At 38.1% G+C, this 22,773-nt stretch overlaps 1 protein-coding gene across 1 annotated transcript in view; it reads left to right on the plus strand.

The window, feature by feature from the left end:
- EML6 (EMAP like 6) overlaps positions 1 to 22,773 on the plus strand; it is a 215,429-nt gene that overhangs the window by 102,304 nt on the left and 90,352 nt on the right. Inside the window, 8 exon segments of the mRNA XM_032497555.1 lie at positions 4,773 to 4,974; positions 7,532 to 7,643; positions 7,645 to 7,670; positions 9,393 to 9,649; positions 11,818 to 12,030; positions 17,518 to 17,685; positions 18,624 to 18,730; positions 22,395 to 22,513. Coding sequence (XP_032353446.1) covers positions 4,773 to 4,974; positions 7,532 to 7,643; positions 7,645 to 7,670; positions 9,393 to 9,649; positions 11,818 to 12,030; positions 17,518 to 17,685; positions 18,624 to 18,730; positions 22,395 to 22,513 — 1,204 coding nt within the window.

The raw sequence follows: 22,773 nt of genomic DNA on the forward strand, positions 1-22,773 counted from the left end.
AACAATGAAAATGTAACAGCTCCTCCCCTATTTCTCTCTCCTTCTCTCCCTGCCCATCCTTAGAAATAATCCTTATCAGTTTAACTTCATTGCCTTTGCCATGAGTAAAGCAGTGGTTGGTTAGTTAGTGAAATCTATAAAACGCAGGTGGTGAGCTGTTGAGGGAAAAGCCGGGGTGGGATCTCCAGACTCTGCCTTTTGCCTCTCATTTCCTCTCATTTCTCATTCTCATTTCTCCTTGCCGGGCCTCTGAGGTTCTTTTAGGAATCCAAGAACTCCCTGAATGCAGTCTGAGAACACAGCTCGTTGCTGTGTGGCTTGACTGCTTCATCAGCCTTGGCTGAGTTGGAAGGTTTTTCTTTGTTCTAAATGTCTTAAAGACAAAGCAGATATTTTAAAATTGTTAACATTTGTCAATTCCAGGTAATGGCTTGTTTGTTACAATATTCTTGACCTTTCTGAATTTGTTCCCCGAACAAGAAGTTAAAAAATAGTGGGGATGACGGGAAGAAAAAATGTTTGTCCACTGGACCAAATACAATGCTGGATCTTTGGGAGATATTTTCCATTTTCAAGCCATTTAAGGCCTATGGGTTGGGACACACTGTTAGAGGCTGTGGGGATAATTGGCACATTCATGCTTGTAGTGGAGACGTGGGTGCCAGGCCTGCTTCGAAATGGTGAGTCTTTAGGACAGTCAATAAAATTATAAAGGGATTATGGTTTGAATATTTTGATAACAGTTAAAATATATGACACACTGCTGAAAATGTAATTATATATATAGCTGTATACATGTATGCATATATCATTTTTAATGAGATAATAATTGACATACAACATACTAGTTTCAGGTATACAACATAATGATTGTATATATATGTATAATATATTTATCTTGAAATGAGGACCACAATAAGTCTAATTAATAACCATCACCACATGTAGTTACAAATTTTTTTTCTTGTGGTGAAAACTTTTAAGATCTGCTCTTTTAGCAACTTTCAAATATACAGTACAATGTTACTAACTATAGTCATCATGTTGTATGTTACATCCCCAGGACTTATTTGCTATATAACTGGAAGTTTGTACTTTTGACTACCTTCACCCATTTCGCCTGCTGCCCATCCCCAGCCTCTGGCAATCACTAACCTGCTGTCTGTATCTGTGAGTGAGTGAGTTTGTTTGAGATTCAACATATAAGTGAGATCATACAGTAGTTTTTTTTTTTTCTGACTTCATTTAGCATAATGCCTTCGAGGATTACTCATGTTGTCCCAAGTGGCAAGATTTCTTTTTTGGCGGCTGAATAATACTCTATTGTATATATCACATTTTCTTTATCTACTCATCCATTAAAGGACACTTGGGTTGTTTCCATCTTGTAGCTATTGTGAGTAATGTTGCAGTGAATGTGGGGATGCAGATATCTTTTAGAGTTAGTGTTTTTGTTTCTTTCAAGTAAACATCCAGAAGTGGAATTTCTGGATCATATGGTAGTTCTCTTTTTAATTTTTGAGGAACCTCCATGCTGTTACCTGTAGTGGCTACACCAGTTTACAATCCCACAGTGTATAAGGGCTTCTTTTCTCCACGCTTTTGCCAGCACTTATTATTTCTTGTCTTTTTTAAGAAAAATAATAGCTATTGTAATAAGTAGAAGATAATATCTCACTGTGGTTTTGATTTGCATTTCTCTGATGCTTAGGGATGTTGAGCACCTTTTCATGTACCTGTTGGCAATCTGTATGTTTCTTTTGGAAAAATGTCTATTCAGATCATCTGCCCATCTTTTTTTCAAGGAGTTTTATGTCTTACGTTCAAGTCTTTAACTCATTTTGAGTTTATTTTTGTATGTTTCTTGTGCACGTGGCTGTCTAGTTTTCCCAACACCATTTGTAGAAGAGACAGTCCTTTCCCTATTGTATATTCTTGTATATATCATTTTAGTAGATTTTAGCATGTCTATGTCTGCTTACAAATGTCTGGCTCCTCCTTAGAATGTAAACTCCATAAAGGCACGAGCCTGGCTTGTTCACTGCTCAGGCTTCAGTCTTGAGTATGTAGTAGGTGCTCAATAAAATTTTTTGTATAAATGAATGAATAGACCCTTCCTTCTGTGAATGTTCTTATTGAGGATGGGGATGTTGTCTTTTACTTCTTGGTGTCTCCAAAGACTCAAGAAATGTTTGTGATTTTAATGTTTTGTTTTATTCATTCAGCAGTTCTTATTGAGCATGTACTACCTGCCAGCCACTGTGGATCTAGCAGTGTATAAAACTGAGAAAACGCTTGTTTTCACAGATGTCAGTGAGAGGAAAAAAACTAAATATAATAAGCAAGTAAGTTATTTGAGGGTTTTTTTTTTTTTTTGGCCAGTGTTGGAATATATTTAATATTCGTCTTTACTGTTTCTGAAGAACAAAGTGTTACACCTTTTCAATAGTAACATTATAGATGATACAAAGCCTGCTGGGGAGACAACAGTTCATCCCCCTCCTAGAGGAAACAGGAATATGTTAATTAGTGAATTAGTAACTAATCAACCGGAGAAGGCGGAGGAAAGAGATAAGAAGGAGACAATAGCAAAAGGATGGTTTCCTCCACAGCCGAGCTTCCTGCCCTGTCCACCTGCCGTCTTATCCTGACTGCCTTCCCCACAATCTGTCCTTTTCAACCTTGAAAGCCCGTCGTGATGTTTGCAGTGGAGGATTTTAAGTGATTGACCCTGAACCAGCCGTTGCCAAGGTATCCCTGCTTACTCCTCACAGCAGGAATAATAAATCTGCCTGTGTGCTGTCTCCTTCCATTTCAAGACAGAGAACAATGAATTCAGAGTGAGGAGTAAAGAGAGTTATCGCGTGTAGTAACAGCCCTGTGTCTTAAAAAAAAAAAAAAAAAGTACTTTTTTGTAACTAAATGCATTATCTCACTGGAGCTTTTTAAGACTCAGAAGTTGGTTAACATAAGAATTTCAGAATTTAAAGTTCACATACCCCCAGTTAACCCTTCTGTTATCTCAGCATCCCATCTGGCTTAACATTTGTCCTGGATTTTTTAAAATAGACTTTATTATTTTTTGAGCAGTTTTAGGTTCACAGTAAAACTTGAGTGGAAGGTACAGAGACTTATCAAATACCCCAGCCTCCAAACACACACAGCCTGCCTGACCATCAACATCCCCAACAGAATGATAAGTGGGTTACAACGGGTGGACCTACACAGACAAACATCATCACCCAACACCTACAGCTCACATTAGGGTTCACTCTTGGTCTTGTATATTCTGTGGGTTTTGACACATGGATAATAACATGTAACCACCATTACAGGTCCTGTGGAGTTTCATGGCCCTAAAAATCCTCTGTATGTATGCCTATTCATCCCTCTGTCCTCGACTTTTCGTTCTGTAGTAAAGTGTAATTAAGGGAAGGGTATAGCTCAGTGGTAGAGCACGTGCTTAGCATGCACGAGGTCCTGGGTTCAATCCCCAGTACAGCCACTAAATAAATAAATAACACCTAATTACCACCCCCCAAAAAAGAAGGCTCAGTAAAGTAATTATAATTTTAGATTTGAAAATATTTTTAATGGAATTATTTAATAGGTCTTTCAAAATAGTAAAGCTTCTTTCTTGGTTAATAAATATTTCCAAAAAATGTAAATTTAATTATTTTTAGTGCCTACTTTTACTTCCAAAGGGATCCCAATTTGGATGATAAATTACATGGGTTCTGTAATTGTGGTTTGCATTTATGGGGAGAAAAACTGGTCCCCAGAGAGACTAGGACTCTCCCTGATGTGTGGGGCCAGTGAGAATGTAGAGCAGGACTGAAGTCCAGGTGCTCTGACTTCTTGTACTTTCTACGCCAAAAACAAAGCTCGCTGGGGAGGCAGCTCAGATCTCAAAGCTTATCACATCCTTAAGTAGTTTAAAGTAGTTATGAAAGTGAGATTGCTTCTGTATTTCTAATTCAGACACGAGAAAATTTGCTACGTTAAGTAAATGAATAATGTACCCAGTGAGGAACAGAACAGATGGCAAGAAGCTCAAGAGATCAAAACCCAGGCAGGCAAGTGAGGCTCTGCTTAGAAAGGGTGAAATAATATGGAGGTGGAAGTTTGGATTTAAAAGGAGTACTGTGCTTTTAGAGAAGATTCCATAAATTGTTAAGTCACTGAAGAATAACATCTTCAAATGTTTGGTATTTTGAGACTGGAATTAGAGTTTCATTTGCATATTTCTGGGACATAGTGCGTCTGTTTATCCAGTGGAATGAGTCTAGGTTCAAATCAAATACATACTAAACTTGGCTAATATAATTAACTGTTCTGTAGTATCACCCACGTGTAATTTTATTAGTGTTAGCATCCTAAAGATTGAAGTGATTAACTTTTCCATAGCCAAATTAGAAGGAAATTATTTCAAAGAAGGTTAGGTTTTTGTAAAGACCAATCCCTCGTCTCATATTCACCTTTAGATGTAGTCTTTAAAATACACCCTGCTGTAAAAACAGTTACCCTAAGTCAGGCAGGAAAGAGCAGTCACTCTTTTACAGAACAGATCACAAGGGGTGGGGGCAGCAACCAACAGACTGAAGGCAACGGTCAGTAACACAGAATGATTTGTGGGATTGATCCTCCACCCCAGGCATTGTTCCGATGTGAGGCCTTAGATGCTCCCTGGTGGCAGAGTATTGACTTTAGGTGTTTTCTTCTATTTGTAGGTGGTGTAGAGATAACGCTTTCATTTTACTCATTTTCATTAGGCCTGTCTATCCGGAGTGTGTGCTGGAAAGCAGACCGACTTCTAGCAGGGACCCAGGACAGCGAGATCTTCGAAGTGATTGTACGGGAACGGGACAAGCCGATGCTGATTCTGCAGGGCCACTGTGAAGGGGAGCTCTGGGCTCTGGCCCTGCACCCCAAGAAGCCGCTGGCGGTGACAGGCAGCGACGACCGCTCAGTCAGGTGAGGGCCCGGCAGTGGCCACCGTTACTGCATTGACCTCCCTGGGATAACAGATTGATTTTGTCCCAATTTGCTTGTTCCTTTAAGAGAAGGCTAACCCGCAGTGCAGAACCGCAGTTTCCAGACAGAATGCTAAGACATTTCACTCAGCAAAGTTGACTTCTTGGCACTTTGTTGTTGCTTGCTTTCTTTGGCTCCATCTTAAGTCAAGAAATTGTTCTTAGAAGTGAAAATACACTACTGCTGGTTAGACTGGCCCCAGGTCTCTTCCTGTTGAAGGTGTGAGCTAAGTGTGGTCACCTGTGATACGGTCAATTTCCTTGTCGGGGGCTGCACAGCAATGTCCCAGCTGAGTCACTCAGCATCCTCAGTTTAGTCACAGACACTCATTCATCACCAACAGAACTGAGATTCTGATTTTTCAAAGTCGTCTTCAGCACATGTCATTAATTCTATGTAAATTCTTGCGTGGAATTTTGAGCAGTGCCCTCAAATCAAAGGAAGTGTGCTGGTTCCTAAGGAAAAATGGCAGTTTGTGAGGGCCTCAAGGGTTCTTGCTTATGGATCCTTGTTATCTGAGGACACCACATGAGGAAGATGAGCCAAACTGATTATGCTTCCAATATCGTTGTGACTGTTGAAGGACTGAACGTAGGACTTAAGTGTGAGATGAAGAGTATTGCCCTGATTCCATGGTTTTTGTGTTTATTACTGAGCTTTAAATGTGCTCGACAGCAGGCAGGCCAGAAGGAGTCCACGATGTGAGAGGAAGAGACTGATCAGTCGATTGACTGGTGACTGCTTCTGGGTTTGAAGAGCTACAGTAGAGCACTGTAAACCCGAGGAAGGGTTTCCGCACTTCCCCCGCCCTTGTATGTTTGTGAATCTAACCAAAATACAGTCAAGATACTCATTAGTAAAGCATAAATCCATTTTTGGGTTTTTCCTGAGCACTAAAGCCTCATCTGTCTGAAAATCCATGAAAACGGCTACAGTTGCCTCTTCGTGGGACATAAATGTTTATTTGGCTTCCACTTCTCTTTACTCACTTCCTCTTCTCTTCCTCTTCCGTCTGTTACTCTGAGTAAACTGATGCTGCCACGCTATTCAGACAGCCGAGAAACTGAATTCATACCCATCCACATAGAAAGGATTTCAAGAAAGTCTTTGGCTTTTGTATTTTAACAACTGTGTTGAGTCTCAGAATTGCAAACATCCCCAAAGAGTCCTTGCTGCCAGAATTTGTATTGCTCTCCTTAACCATTAATTTGGCTAACTCTTTAAATGGAATTTTACACTGAGGATTGAAATTTAGGAAGGATGTAAGTCATAATTTCTTATGAAAGATTAGTTCAGTGGCTTTATAAGGAGAGTGCAGTTTACTGAGGAGTGATGTTTTCTTCATGCTAGTAAAAGCAAAGCTCACATTGCTTAAAATAGTACAAGGCTGAAAACAGCATGAGATTATGAATAATGTACAAGGTGTTGAAAGAATACCTTAAGTTTTAGGCTGAGGAGTGCAGGCTGCCTAAGGGTCAGCAAACTTGGCTGTGCAGCCCTGCACTGTCAGGAGCATCCCTCCCTCTCGATGGCAGAATGCATTTAGAGAAACTGCACCACAGTTGACTGTCTTGCCTTTTTATCACAGAACTTAGATCCTTGGTCCCCCTTGCAGATATTGTGTTCGTGTTAAAAGAAGACTGTTGCAAAGTTCTAACAGAGAGGTCAGATACCACAACTGTAACTCACATGTAAACCCTTACTTGTATCTTCAAATATTTAGTTCGTGTTCTGTCAGTTTAAGGTGCCTGGATTAGGTGGTCCAGGAGCTGCTGAAAACTGTTATCTGTTCTTGTTCTTGACCTTCATTTCTCCAGCAGTAGCTGTGCTCATCAGCCAGGGACACTGAAGTATTCCCCAACCCTGCCCAGGAGGGGATCCATTGGCAGTGGGGCACCCAGGGAGCTTGTGAGGGGTGACAGCATGTGACTGTGTACAGCCAACTTTGGAACATCTTGTGCAGGGGTAGCATTCATTCTTCTCCATCTCAGATACTTTTTCTTGCTCAGGAGGCCAACAAGTGGAATGTGTATTTCAATCTCTTCGTGCTTACTTAACACAGTTACTAGAGGAGTACTTGTATTAAAAAAAAAAAAAAAAAAAACTACCGATAACAGCACCTGGTACTACTTCTTATCCTATCGATGTTATTAGCAACTGTTGGTATAAATAAAGAACGATGTTTAATTTCCAAAGGGAAAAGTACAGTTTTGTGTGAAGGAGTATTGAAAATTTCCTTATTTTATAAATCTCAGAACCTTTGGAAATGTTCTTCTCATTTTATATTTCTTGCTGGGTATTCTGAGTGGTGAAAATAACCCAAAGACAGACTAAACCCCTTCCCAGATTCCCAGACATGCTGGGAGCGGAAGGACGCTGGTGCGAGGTAACTGGGTTTTCTCTTGTTATTGTCGCAGTGAACTGGCCTCCAGCCTTGGGCTGGCTGATGACTGTGAGAAGTTGTTTTGTCTTGTCTTTTACTTGGAACTGTGCGTAGGCTGTGGAGCCTGGCGGACCACGCCTTGATCGCCCGCTGCAACATGGAGGAAGCGGTTCGCAGCGTCGCTTTCAGCCCCGACGGATCTCAGCTGGCCCTGGGCATGAAGGACTGGCTCTTTCATTGTTCTCCGAGTCAGGCATGTACTGATGCTGAAGGTGGTACTAGAGATACTCTTGTTGAAATTAATTTTCCTGGTCATGATGTATGCCAGGACCTTCGGAAAAAGGCATTTACTCTCTCAAATAGGAATGCTGGAGATTGACAATCCCCTACATGTAATTCCAAAATCCAAATGCTCTGAAAATCACAAATTCTTTGTCACTTACTTGGCAGCACAGTCTGACCCAGTGAACTATTGTGAGCTTGTAAGTATATTAATTATTAGTAGGAATAATCATGTATCGTGTGATTTGCTGCAAAAATATTAATGTGTTCCAAAGAGGTGCTGCCCTAGCTCCTACTGGGGTTGTTATATATGTGAACCATTCTGAAACTCAGTAGATAATGAACTCTCAAGCTCATCTGGTCCCAGGGGTTTTAGATAAGTGATACGGTCTTGTAATAGGGAGAAAAGAGGGAGAAGGAAGGAAGCCAACCCCCTCCAACAGCACCAGATTTTTAGATGTGAGGTTGAGTAAAAGCTCTTCCACCTATAATCAGCAATAAAATGGAACACTTCATGTTTATTAACATCCTGTATTACTTCTACTGGACAAAAATTATGACCCACCCTTGTAATTCCTCTGAACACACACTGCTTGTTCTTTGGCTTACACATTTTGTGATTACAGAAAGGAAATGCAGCTGTAAATTAAATACTGCATCTCTCACACGTAGCAAATTCTATGTAGCTTTGGAAAATGCTCTTGGTGTGGTTTATTACATGAAATTCTCATTACCAGCCACACATAACTTATTACCAAATTGGTGGGCAACATTTTCTTTCTTTGCTTAGTGATGTGTGAAAAGATGGCTAATTACCAAATTTTCTTTTCTTTTTGATGGATTTCCCAAACCAAAAAAAGAAAAAATTCCTCCCACACCTATTTTATGACATTATGGCAAACTATAATGCTATTAATAAATTATAGTAGGTAGGAGGAATTATTATATGTAAGCAAGTATTTGGCATTATTTATGCATTCAGTTTATTTTTGGAGTTGATAAAGGCATTGTTACTAGCTGAGGGGACCTACTAGTCCTAATCTTGTCTCATAGTTGTAGGAAAAAACCTCAGTGAGCTTTCATGTAAGGGCAGAAATTCTTACCAGAAACTGATGAGAAAGAATACAGAATATTCCAGTGATTCAGTGTATGCATTATTGACTTTCAAAGTGAAACTTATAATTACATAAAAATTTAACATTAAAAAAGCAATTTTCCTCTTCTGCTTTTTGGACTTGCTCCTTTTACAATAAGCATCAAGCTTAACAGTCACTGGTTTTTTGTTCTTAAAGTATAAAAAAGGTGGTTTGTTTTTCTATTAACCTTGATATATTTTACCTTTCTCTGTGATATTTTAAAAACAATTTTCAAACACCATTTTTTTAAATAAAAAATTTTAGGGAAAAATAATGTATATAATGGAACATGAAAGCAAGATGCATTTCATTAAATTTTTTTTTGTTTTTATACTTTGGAAGCCCAAAATATTATTTAAAATGTTTAATTTTTTTCTACAATGGCCATGAACTAAATAATATTTTGTATCTTTCCATAGAAGTTAATTGTCTGCTTCCTGTAGGTTTTCTCTCCTTTTCTAAGTAATTTTTTTCTCTGGCACACAATCTGTAAAACATGACTTGGGGTTCCTATTTCTAGATTTGCTGCTTATCATTTTGCTTTCTTATTCTTACAGAGATATGACAGAAGTAGTCCATATCAAAGATCGAAAAGAAGTCATTCATGAAATGAAATTTTCTCCAGATGGTTCTTATCTGGCAGTGGGATCCAACGACGGCCCAGTAGATGTCTATGCCGTCACCCAGCGATATAAGAAAATTGGAGAATGCAACAAGTCGCTCAGTTTCATCACGCACATTGACTGGTCTTTGGATAGTAAATACTTGCAAACTAATGATGGCGCCGGAGAACGGCTATTCTACAGAATGCCATGTAAGTCACAAGGGCATTGGTTGTGTGTGCAAAGCACAACTTTCAATCTCAAGCAGAAAATATCTGAGAATGTCGTTAGGACCTCAGAAGAAGGAGTGTTTTCTGAAACTAGACACTGAAATCATAAACTCTCAAAGAAAAGATTCATAAATGGAACACATTAGAATAAAAAATGATTGCAGGACAAAAGAGACCATGAATTTAGTGAAAAGACAGTGCATAGACTAGGCATAAATACTTGCAGTTGTTATAACAGACAAAGAATATGTGGTTGACCTTTGAACAATGCAGGTTTGAACTGTACCATCTACTTATATGTGGATTTTTTAAACAGTAAATACTACTATATCACACAGTAGGAGGTTGGTTGAATCCATGAATGTGGAACCATGGATACAGAGGGTCAACTCTAAGTTATACAAGGATTTTCAACTGCATAGGGAGTTGGTGACCCTAGCCCCTGAATTGTTCAAGGGTCAGCTGTAAACCTAGATATAAAAAATACCCAGAGATAAGTGAAAGGAAGAAATCAGGAAAATACTAAAGATTTGAGGATCAGAATCCTCAATGACTGCGATTGTTTTAGTCTGAAATCTGGGTCCTTCATAATTGGAAGCCCTTATTGATTGATTGTTTGGTGAAATGTGCTAATTGAAATTAAAATAACCACAAATTTTACTTGTAACTCCCACTAAAACTTCTATAAGAGATTCATCTTATTTATATAATACTCACTTAGTAACATTTAGTTTATAAAACTAAAGTGTCTGAAAGATAAATTTCTTTTATAATTAATGTTTTTAATAGGAAAAATTTAATGTTTAACATGAATCTTCACGTCAAATAATTTCATCTTAGTTTTATTGAAAAATCAGTCTTCACCATAAAATAAGATGTAACATATAAGACTTCAACATTTTTAAGACTCTCTGCCCTATCGAATTCATCAATAACATTGTTAAGAGATGTGTATTTCTTTGTGTCTGTTGCTTGACAGTATTTCATATATATTTTCCATATGTGAAAAAGAACACGTTTGTCATGTGCAGCAACAAAATCAGTGATATCATAATTTACTTCCTCATGTTGCTGTTATTGAGCACTTGGGCTTATTATGTAGTTTCCTTACTGGTCCAGCCAGTGTAGCTCCAGTTGTCTTTGTAGAGGTGGAATTTTCTCTTCCAAGTTACTTCCTTGGACTATATTCTTTAAAGAAGGAATACTGGATCCAAGGCTATGTTCCAACTGTAAACTCTCTGATTCTATAGTCTTTATAATGAATTTTTATGTAATGCTGTGTTTGAGTCCAGAATTTGGTGCCGGCTTGACAATGCACCAGTAATGTACAAGAGCATCTGTTCTCATAGATTCTTTATTTGAGAATACTTGTTTATTTTGAGGGGGAAAGTATGAGATAATACACTTAATTGTCTTGATTTTGAATTCTTAAATTGTGTATGGCTAAGCATTTTATCAAGTATTTCTTTGTCCATGTGCTTTCTCCTTTGCATGCTCCCTGGGGACACCCCTTACCAGCTGCTGAGGAGGCTGGGTGTTGTGCCCTACACATACCTAGCACAACTGTCAGGACTATTTTCCCCAACCAGTTACATTTATTTCATCAAAATTTGGTGGATTTTTATTGTCTAGCACTTCAAAATTTAAATAATAAAATCCATTATTTTTTTTCTCATTAATTGAGCTTGAATTTTAAAAAGTCCCTTCCATGGTTCCTTGAATTATGAAAGGTAGGAGTTTGGAATAAACTTTTCAAAAACCTGGCAAAATGTTGGTGACTAAATATATAATATAATTTTTATATAATTATATGTAAACATATAATTTAATAAGTCATTTCATCAACAGTACAAAGCATAAGATCATCAGTATCTACATAATTAAGATCAAGTAAATATTAGTAGCTTCAGACATTCTATTTAGTACAATAATCATTTTCTTTCTCTTAAATCAATTTTGAGCATGTACTTTCTTGGAAAAAAATCACCAATTAAAAAGACCAATTGGATAGAGAGATTAGAATTTATAGTTTCCTTGGTTTAGAGACATTTTAAAACAAAGACTTTAGACCTCTATGAGAAAAATGAATAGAGTAAGAATATGATTTTTATCTAAATTATGCAGCAATATATTAAAATTGATTTTTTCAGCTGGGAAGCCTTTAACAAGTAAAGAAGAAATCAAAGGGATTCCTTGGGCCTCCTGGACATGTGTGAAAGGCCCAGAAGTGAGTGGAGTTTGGCCAAAATACACTGACGTCACTGACATCAACTCAGTGGATGCAAATTACAACAGCTCGGTGCTGGTGTCTGGTGATGATTTTGGACTGGTTAAATTGTTCAGGTTTCCTTGTCTCAAGAAAGGTAAGGCCAAAAGAGACATTTCATTAAATGAAGATTTAATCTAGAATATATATTTAGTGTAATTAAGGCTTATTTTCTTGGTGTCTATTACTGTAGACTGTTCATTTTATCTTTATATTCATATTTACTCTCAACACTTTGAAATAGGATGTTTGATGTCTTCTGCTTTTGACATTCTGCAATGTGTGGTCTTGCAAGTTTAAGTTGGCATTTTTAACAGATATTACTCAACATTTTGTGATTCATAGACCTCATCTTTCATGTTTTAAATAAGTTGTATCTTATTTTGTTTATATATCTATAAATATAATATAAATTACATATATTACGTTAAAATATCATAACTAAAATTCTTTTTTGCATTACAGATAGTTGTGCTTATACATAGGAAGCAAAGCAAATCCTTTTAGACATATTTTAAATAAAATCTGAAAATGATTGTTCTGGTGATGATACAGTTGGTGTACCCCTTGTCATAGCACTAATTTTGCGCACCAGACTTACATAACTGGTGAAATTTTTGAGAGAGAAGTTTTTATTCAAAACAATCCTTTCTGCCCTCCCATTTTGTTCATTTTTTGGTTAAAATGTCTTCACTTCAGTTTTTGTGGCATCTTCAGACTTTATAGAGTTTGATTGAATCAACCATATAATGACCGTGTCCCCTTGTTCTTTCAAAAATTTAGGCAGAGTCCATGCATGGGCTTTTCTGACTCCGTGCCTGCACCCTAAAAATCTGATCTCAGGAAAGTAATCAGTAGGGGTATGCTGTTGCATGAGAACTTTTTCACTTGAACGATTTTTAGATTAAGCAAGGAAAAAGATTGAAAATGTAATCAGAAAGTCATTTTCAGCTGACAGTTTCGAAGCAGTGACAATTATGGTACAAAATTATACATAAAATGCCTAGCAAAACCACAGTCACTTACACTTGGCAAAATGACCGCCAGTTTAAGATGCTCATGGCACAAAATTACCTCAATGTGCGTAATTCAGACTGTTCCCTCTCTCCCTAATGGGTCTTTTGAGTAATAGGGCATGTCTTGTTAGATTGAGTAATGTACTTGCAGAAGTTAAGATAGGCAACCAGAATATCTGGGAATTCAGGCTTCAGAATAAACATCATTAAGGTCAGAAGCAATACTACTAGTCTCAAGTGTCAGGACTTGGGAAGAGAGTTAATTCAGTGAGAGCTGGTATTTCCTGTCTATCGCCAAGCCTGGTAGGGTGGACTGTAGATCTTGGGTTTGCTTATTAGGATGAGGGTGAGGTAGGGAGGTACACTGAGTAGTGCTACTTGTCAAAATGAGACGTCCTGATGTGTGAAACAGCCCTGAGAATGATGGCATCCAGGAGACATCTGAGCGATCAAGGAGAGGTTGACAGCCAGAGTAACAGTCTGGGGAAGGCAATAAGACCCACCTTCAGCAATCTGCAGATGTATCCATGTCCTCAGAGCAGACTGATTTGTTCTACTTTTCATGACATGTGGTTTATAAATCTTGAAATTTGCCTTGGAGACATTTAGGCTTTGATGGCCTGTTTGTGCTAAAGCTACTGTCAGAAGTTTATACAGGTGTTGCTGATGAGTATGGTCACAGTTGCTAGAACTTGTCTCCCTATAACCCAGGATACCAGTGACAAGTATCCCCCTCAACTTTTGGACCTGTCAGCAGCCAGCTATGACTGTGAGAGAGTGTGGAGACTGAGCAAACATCACGGTTTTCCATTGTGATTAAATAAAACACACAATCAACTTAATTGACACATTTATAATTATAAGTGTGTAGTATTCTGTTGCATAGTAATTAAACTCAAGTGTTCTGCATTTGATGAAAATGACTGCAATTGGTATTTATTTTCCATAGCCAAACCAATTTGTTTTTCTCATTTTGACAGTTTTCAAGTCTTAAAATAATTAGGATTGATATTGATAATTTTCCCTGGTGTCAATTAGACTACACCCTGTTTGACCATCACCCAGCCCCCAGACACTCACATGAGGTAAAATCCAGAGCCTTGACATTTGCCGTATCTTAAGACCCTTGGCACTCATCCCTACACCAAGGAAAGGCTCAAGGCTGAGGATCTCCATGTTTTACTTGTGTGCTGCCATTCCATTAATCACACTCACACACACGGCCCTTGAACAACTACCTCCCATGACAAGTGTCCAGGATACTGTAAGACTTGAGTTGCAGAGACCCTGGGGGACCTTGGAAGGGAAAGTGTTGGCCTTGGCTTGGATGAGCTAGATGCATGAACAGAAAGATCAGTGTGGCTAGTTGTGATGAATGTGGGGAGAATTGTGTATGGAGAGGCTGGAGAGGCACTGCGGACCAGGCATGAAGGGCCTTGAAGCATCTGTTAGAAATTTGGGCCTTATTCTAAATGCATTCGAAAACTATCAAGTGTTTAAAGTATAGGAGTGACATGATCAATGTAAGTTTTTAAAATACCACTTTGATATTGTGTGGGGTAGAACAGGGAAGGGGAGGCTTCTAGAAGAGAGATTATTGCAAGAGCCCAGGTGAGAGATGATGTGACTTGGACAGAGGTGTCAGGAATAGATGTGAAGAGGTGGTGGAAATTAGGAAACAGTGCCAAGGTAGAGCTGAAGGTCTGGCTGATGGATTGGATGTGGGAATAGAGGGAAAGAGAGGAACTGAGGATGACTAAGTTTTAGGATTGAACAATGGGATGGATGGAAGCACCATTTATAGAGATGGGAAGATGAGAAAAGTTGTATTGTGTGTGTCCGTGTTTTATAGGGGTAGGAGGGGAAGGGGAACTCCTGGTTTGTCCATGGTAAGTTTGAGGCACCTATTAGGTTTCCAAGTGGGCATAGCACACAGGCTGTCAACACTCCAGGTAGAGTTCAGGGCCGGATATGAATGTTTGGCAATCAAGGGCATATAAACAGTATTTAAAGCCAAGGAGAAAGGACCAATAGAGAGGAAATGAGGGCTGAGGCCTGAGCCTTCCTTATGGTCCAGAGAACAAACGGAGGCCTTGTTAAAGACACTTAGTCTCCTAAGGAAAATCTTGGAAGAAATGACGTGGCCTTCATTTATTCAATAAATGTTAAGTCCTGTTCTAGAGGCTTGGAGGTACGTGAATGAATAAAACAAGCACAAATCCCTGGAACTTCTGTTCTACTGAAGGGACATAGTCAATAAACAAGAAAATATAAACATATGTGATCGTGAGAAGGGCCATGATGAAAAATAAAGCAAACAGCAGGAATAGAGAATGCTCAGGTGGGCAGTGTAGTGTTGCTATTTTAACTCTAATATAGTTTTGTTTGACTAGAAACCTGAAGGAGGTGAGGGAACCAGCCATTCAGAGATTCAGGGAAAGAGCATTCCAGACAGAACTCAAGTGCAAGGGCCTAGAGCAGAAGAGGGCCTGGCATGCCTGAGGAGCAGCAAAGAGGCCATTGAACCTAGAGCAAGGGAAGGGGAGAGAGAGGCCAGGAAGGAAGATCACAGAGATAAGGCCTAAATGTGGATGACACTAATGCTTTTGCAGGTTCTAGTTTCAGCCTACCAAGGGTATACAGGGTAGCTATTGCTGTGTAACAAATTCCCCTCCCTCACAAATTTAGCAGTTTAAATCAATAATCATTCATTACCTCAGTTTCTGGGGGTCAGGGATTCAGGAGCAGCTTAGCCCAGACGTTTCTCACTCCAGGTCTCATGAGGCTGCAGTCATCTAACTGTCAGACTAGGACTGGAAGACCCACTTCCAAGACGGCTCACTCTCATGGCTCTTGCTGTGTCTCAGTTCCTTGCTGTGTGAGCTCCTCCATAGGCTGCTTGAGTGTCCTTGCCACATGGTATCTAGAGATCCAAGAAAGAGGGCAAGAAGGCATCTGCAATGCCTTTTATAACTGCCACTTTTGACATATTCTATTTGTTTTGATTTGTATCAAATACTTTGTGGACTTGTTTCTTCTACTTTATTGAGATATAATTGACAAATCACATTGTGAAAGTTTAAAGTGTACAGCATGGTGATTTCATATACATATATATTGTGAAATGATTACTATTAAATTAGTTAATATATCCATCACCTCACTTACTTACTGTGTGTGTGTTGAGGACATTTATGAACTACTGTCTTGGCAACTTTGAAATATACTATACAGTATTATTAACCACAGTCACCACGTACATTAGATCCCCAGAACTTACTCATCTTATAACTGAAAGTGTATCATTGACCAACATCTTCCCATTTCTCCCACACCCAAGACCTTAATAACCACAAATCTACCATGTGTTTCTATGAGCTTGACTCTTTTAGAATTGTGGACAGTTTTTAAAGCACTACAAAGAGATGGGTTAAATAATCTCTGAGGAGGGTATAAAGGTCAGGGCAGCAAAGAATATGTCAGCAAGATATACAGAAATATGGGAAGGGTATATGTTTGCTTCCTAGTTATTGAATTATCAGCCAACATTTCCAACTAACTTTAGGTGGAATCTGTTTGACTTTATTAAATTACCAAAACTGACCTAGGAAACTCTGAAATAGGCAAGGTTGCTTTTGAGACCCAAGGCCTTCCTTTCCCCGCTGTGGTAGCATTCCTCTTATCTTTTCTGGAGGCCCTGATACAATAAAACCTCACCTGGTCAGAACATGCTCTCAGGAAAGGGACATATAGCAGTCATTTCCATCTTCGTATAAATTTAAGTCATTACCTCCCCAGGAGGTATTTAAATTTTAAACATGTGATAGTTGAACAGATGGGCTTTCTCCCATTAAAGAGATTTCATTTAGAGGGACTGTGATAAGTGGGAGTATTTCTGAAGGAGGGTTGGGTGCTTGTTGGCCCCCTGAAATCTCTAGTTTCTGGGGTCCTGGGACTCCCCGTGGTAAGATGGACCTTGCTTAGCTCCATGAGTGCCGTTATGCTGCTCTGTACTGGCCGTACACTGAGGACTTTGCTGCAGTAGTTCAACCACAAGTATCAGTTCACATAGCTTTACTGTGGCACTCACCACCTGGGGATGGTGTTCACTGATGAATGCAATCAATTTAAGAGAAAAAAAATTCATTCTCCCGATTCTGCATCTGCATGACCCCTAATAATAATTTGACTTCCCCCACCCCCAGAATTATTTTTTGTTTCCCAGTTGTAAAGGACTGCTTGTTGTATCTTGTATTTAAATAAAAAAGTGTAAGTTATTCATTCTTGAGCATTTATTTTCAGAGTCAGGGAAGCAGGTTTGAAACAGGTTCAGATTTGTCTTTAGACACAGGGCTTAAATTTTAAAACTCGCTTTTAGCTTAATCCATAGTGGGATAATTGAGGTATCTTTTGGAGTATTTGCTTATTTGTTATGATACTGTAAGACTGAAAATAATATTTTCTAGTATATTTGAAGATTTTACCTCTCAATGTGAATAAGAATGTAATTTTCTAATCAATAAATTCTGTTTGCATAACTAATCTTCTCCTCAAAAATATTTTTTTAGGAGCCAAGTTTAGAAAGTACGTGGGTCATTCCGCACATGTCACAAACGTCCGCTGGTCTCATGACTTTCAGTGGGTATTAAGCACAGGAGGGGCTGACCACTCGGTTTTCCAGTGGAGATTTATTCCAGAAGGTGTCAGCAATGGCCTGCTAGAAACCACACGCCAGGGTAAAACCAGTAATAATTTTTCAACACCTGTTTATTTTTCAATAAAAATTTCAAAGAATGGTCTAACATCTCTTCTAAAGGTAAAGAGTGAAAGTCATTGTGAAAAGTTCATTCCTATAATAAATTTAAAATAAAAAAAGAGAAAAATCTTTTGCAGTACGGGCCAATTGAATATGGGTCAGTTGGATAATTTCCTTCAAAGAATTTTGCTTATACCAAATGCAAGTTGAAGGGCTAAGGTTTACATGGAGAATTAACCTTTGAAAATAACATGAACATATTTCAGCCTCCTTAGGACGATTGTAACAGATGGTGGGTCTGCTTGATCAGGTAACAAGGAAACCTTTGGAACAGAAGTTGCCTCCATAATGGGGTTCAAAGAATGGTCCACAATCTGGGCCACTGTGTTCCAGCTCAATGGATGTATAGTCCTTTAATTTATTGTGATGTCGGCAGGAATGATCGAGTAATATGTAAGAAATTGTTTTATTGGGAGGGGTTCTGCAGCAGTTTTGACCATGGTAATTACCATCACTCGGTGGGCATATTAACAGGTTAAAGAGATCTTTACTCAACTAAGTGGTTGGATTTCCTTTTGGCCCTGCCTTCTCATTGGTAAAACCTGTCCCCCTTTCTTCCCCCTTTCAAAGAAAGATTTGAAACCCAAAGATCTATTACCTAATGGAAGTGTGGACATGATCGGGGGGAGTTATCCTAGTCTGTTAATACTCCTGAAAAAGAGGGTGAGAGGTGTGCTGTACTTAACCAAAAGATGAAAGGAAAAAAAAGATGTTTTAAGAATCAACAGCAAATGAAAATTATGGTATAGTTATTTTTATTGACTTCGATAGGATAGAAGAAAAATATTTTAGATAAAGTTTTTAGCTATTTAGAGTCTCAGAATTTCTGCTTGTTCCTTATGGGATACGTTTCCACAGAAGGTGGCACTGATTCCTACAGTGAAGAATCTGATTCGGACTTATCTGACGTGCCGGAGCTGGACTCTGATATTGAGCAGGAAACTCAAATCAATTATGATCGCCAGGTCAGTGAACAGGAGCCTTATAATAGGTACCTTGTAACCCAGAATTTCCATCTCATTAGATTTGGACATTTGTACTGAAAATAGTACTTAGGCAGAAAATAAAACACGAATAAGAAAAATTGCCTGCTGATCTTTAAACACAGATTTAAAATAAGGCATTTATCAGATCATTTTATCACATTTTATCCACATTTTATCAGTAAATTTTTTTAAGTGGAAGGTAGTAGCAAAATTTCAAAACAGAACCCATGGCAGGGTTTTTTTTTGCCTCCCCAGCACCTAAAACTTTAAAATATTTTTTACAGGAAAATGTGCAAGTAAGCTATAGGATTTTTCATTTTGTAACAGATCATTAAAGCATGTGTTTTCTTTATAGAATAGGTAGCCATGAAGGCATGGTAGTTTGCAAATGAGCTGTTGTCCTGGTTTCTCTCTTAATTTATGGAGACTGTTACCGGTTTAATTAAAGTAAAAGCCCAAATACAGTGCACATTATCTCTCCAGTCAGAAATCATCCTTATTAGAAAAGTTAGACAATTGCAACCAAATTGGGTCCTGTTCTTTTTAAAATAGACATTTAATTTTAGCACTAAACGAAGTGTGTGTTAAACAGTGCAATCCTTCATTGGAATCTGGACACATATCTCCTTCTTACGGAGATAACCATAGGGGTTCTATTTTCTTCCTTGTCATTTAACAAAGGTATGTGAAGCAGATTCCGCACATGAACGTGGAGTGAATAGGATTTCAGACACAGCAGCTGTCCGAGTTGCCCATGGAGACTTGCCATATAGGCCTATGGCAGCTGCCATGTATCGAGTGTCTATGAGGCCAGATCCTGTGCTTTACATACACCAAATCCAACCCCATGGTAACCCTGAGAGGTTAAGTAATTTGCCCACATCCACATTGCCTGTAGTATTAGGATGAGAAAGTGGATCTGGGCTTCTCCCCAAAGTGCATATTCTGTGTGCTACTTGGCTTTGCCTCTACATGAGCTCCGAACTGTGTAACTTTTCAGATGATGACTTTTTTTTTTTTTTCCCAGCTCACAATCATCAGTCATTGATTCAGTGTTTGAAAAATTAGATTAGTACAAAAGCATTCCAACTGATGGTTTGGGTCAAGTTCAAGACTAAATCAGTTTGTGTATTGATAACAATATATTATGCAATAAAACTACCAAAGACAAAGATTTGAAAGGAAATTAATGGGGAAATACCATGCAAACACTAAACAATATTATACCTGAATTATCAAGGGGAAATGGGATTTAAGCAAAATGAACATGCATTTTAGGGGAAAAAAGAAAAGCAATTTTTAAAACTGGGATGTTTTTATTTAATAAAATGATACTAGTAAAAGAATGAAGAGACATGACTCGGTTGAAATTCATGCCTAGGATTTATATGTTCTCCCTGACATCTTACTTTCTAAAGTTTCCACCTATATTATTGATTCGCATTGTCTGTGTTTGATTCCTGAGTTGCTCCTGAGCAGGGATTTTCATTCTGTTCTACAAATGAGAATTTGAGGCCCACAGAGGTTATGACATTTGTTCAAATACGCAGTAGAAATGTCAAGACTAAAATTCAGTACTTTAAAGTAGTTGATGAGCTGATGAAAGCATCGTGAATTCAAATGAATAATTATCGTTAGGTTTTAAAAGCTTAGTTCATTGCATCTGTATTAGACAAGGGAGTAGTGAGGTAGCTTCTGACTTTTTAAATGATTTTTGGTCAAATCCTAAGGACTTTATTATAATATTTCATGATTATTTTGTAATCTAGTTTGATCAAATGAAAACTTTCCTTTATGAAGATGAGAAATTCTCCATTATATTTCATTTAAATGTGTTAAATTGGTATCTTTTGAGAGTAGGATGTAAGTACCTGGTAGACAAGATTCACTTTATCTACATTTAAATTCTGGGGAATATTCTCTCAGTCAGTAGTAGCATTTTTCAGATCCTAGGTTAGACCAAGAGCTTTGCTTTATATCTCAGTCTGATCTGAAAAATCCATGAGGTCATGAAGGAAAGATCATTCCAACGAGTGATCCCCATAATTCACGAGGTCCACATTTTATCAATGTCAGAAACATTATGAGATTTCTGGCCTTAGATGAAATTGTAACAAAATATTTTACTTATATTTTATCTTTTAACATTTTTTATTGATATATAATCATTTTACAATATTGTGTCAAATTCCAATGTAGAGCACAATTTTTCAGTTATACATGAACATATATATATTCATTGTCACATTTTTTTCTCTGTGAGCTACCAGTAAGATCTTGTGTATATTTCTCTGTGCTATACAGTATAATCTTGTTTATCTATTCTATAATTTTGAAATCCCGTCTATCCCTTCCCACCCTCTGCCCCCTTGGCAACCACAAGTTTGTATTCTATGTCTTTGAGTCTATTTCTGTTTTGTATTTATGCTTTGTTTTTTTTTTTTGTTTTTTTTTTTTAAGATTCCACATATGAGCAATCTCATGTGGTATTTTTCTTTCTCTTTCTGGCTTACTTCACTTAGAATGACATTCTCCAGGATCATCCATGTTGCTGCAAATGGCGTTGTGTTGTCGGTTTTTATGGCTGAGTAGTATTCCAGTGTATAAATATACCACATCTTCTTTATCCAGTCATCTGTTGATGGACAGTTAGGCTGTTTCCATGTCTTGGCTATTGTAAATAGTGCTACTATGAACATTGGGGTGCAGGTGTCATTCTGAAGTAGGGTCTCCTTCTGGATATATGCCCAGGAGCGGGATTCCTGGGTCATACGGTAAGTCTATTCCTAGTCTTTTGAGGAATCTCCATACTGTTTTCCACAGTGGCTGCACCAAACTGCATTCCCACCAGCAGTGTAGGAGGGTTCCCTTTTCTCCACAGCCTCTCCAGCATTTGTCATTTGTGGATTTTTGAATGATGGCCATTCTGACTGGTGTGAGGTGATACCTCATTGTAGTTTTGATTTACATTTCTCTGATAATTAGTGATATTGAGCATTTTTCATGTACCTATTGATCATTTGTATGTCTTCCTTGGAGAATTGCTTGTTTAGGTCTTTTGCCCATTTTTGGATTGGGTTGTTTGGTTGTTTCTTATTAAGTCATATGAGCTGCTTATATATTCTGGAGATCAAGCCTTTGTCGGTTTCATTTGCAAAAATTTTCTCCCATTCCGTAGGTTGTCTTTTTGTTTTACTTATGGTTTCCTTTGCTGTGCAGAAGCTTGTAAGTTTCATTGGGTCCCTTTTGTTTATTCTCGCTTTTATTTCTATTGCTTGAGTAGACTGTCCTTATTGATTTTCTGTCTGGATGATTAATCCATTGTTGAGAGTGTGTTGGATCAATCCCCAACTATTATTGTATTGATATTTATTTCTTCTTTTAGTTCTGTTAGTATGTGCTTTGTATTTTTAGGTGCTCTGATGTTGGGTACATAGATATTTACAATTGTTATATCTTGTTGAATTTACCCCTTTATCATTATGTAATGACCTTCTCCATCTCTTGTGACCATTTTTAGTTTCTTAGATTTTCGAAAACTTGATTTCCTGCCATTAAAGATTTCCTGAGAATGTTAAAATATTAATGTGTTTGAAGCCTAAAGGAAAGAGTTTCTGACTAAATGTTTCTGTTATGGTTGAAGGTTTACAAAGAAGATCTACCTCAGCTAAAGCAACAAAGTAAAGAGAAAAACCATGCAGTGCCCTTCCTCAAACGAGAAAAGGCTCCTGAGGACAGCTTGAAACTCCAGTTCATCCACGGGTAGGTGGTCTGTCACCAGCCTTAGCACCTTATCACCCTCCTTTGCAGTGCTGTCCCACTTCAGGCTGACTCTTCTCTCCAGTGTGCACCTACCTGCAGTTAACATTTTAAATACGATTTTCTGTCCAGTTTTCTCACTCGATATTCTGTGACCATCTCTGCATGTGCATCCTGATTTTTCATACTTTGTGTACTTCTGAGATGCATGTGTTATTGCTGCACATTAATCTTTCACTTCATTCTCTCCACCATCTCTGCTT

Source organism: Camelus ferus, chromosome 15 (assembly GCF_009834535.1).
Source record: "Camelus ferus isolate YT-003-E chromosome 15, BCGSAC_Cfer_1.0, whole genome shotgun sequence".
NCBI lineage: Eukaryota > Metazoa > Chordata > Mammalia > Artiodactyla > Camelidae > Camelus > Camelus ferus.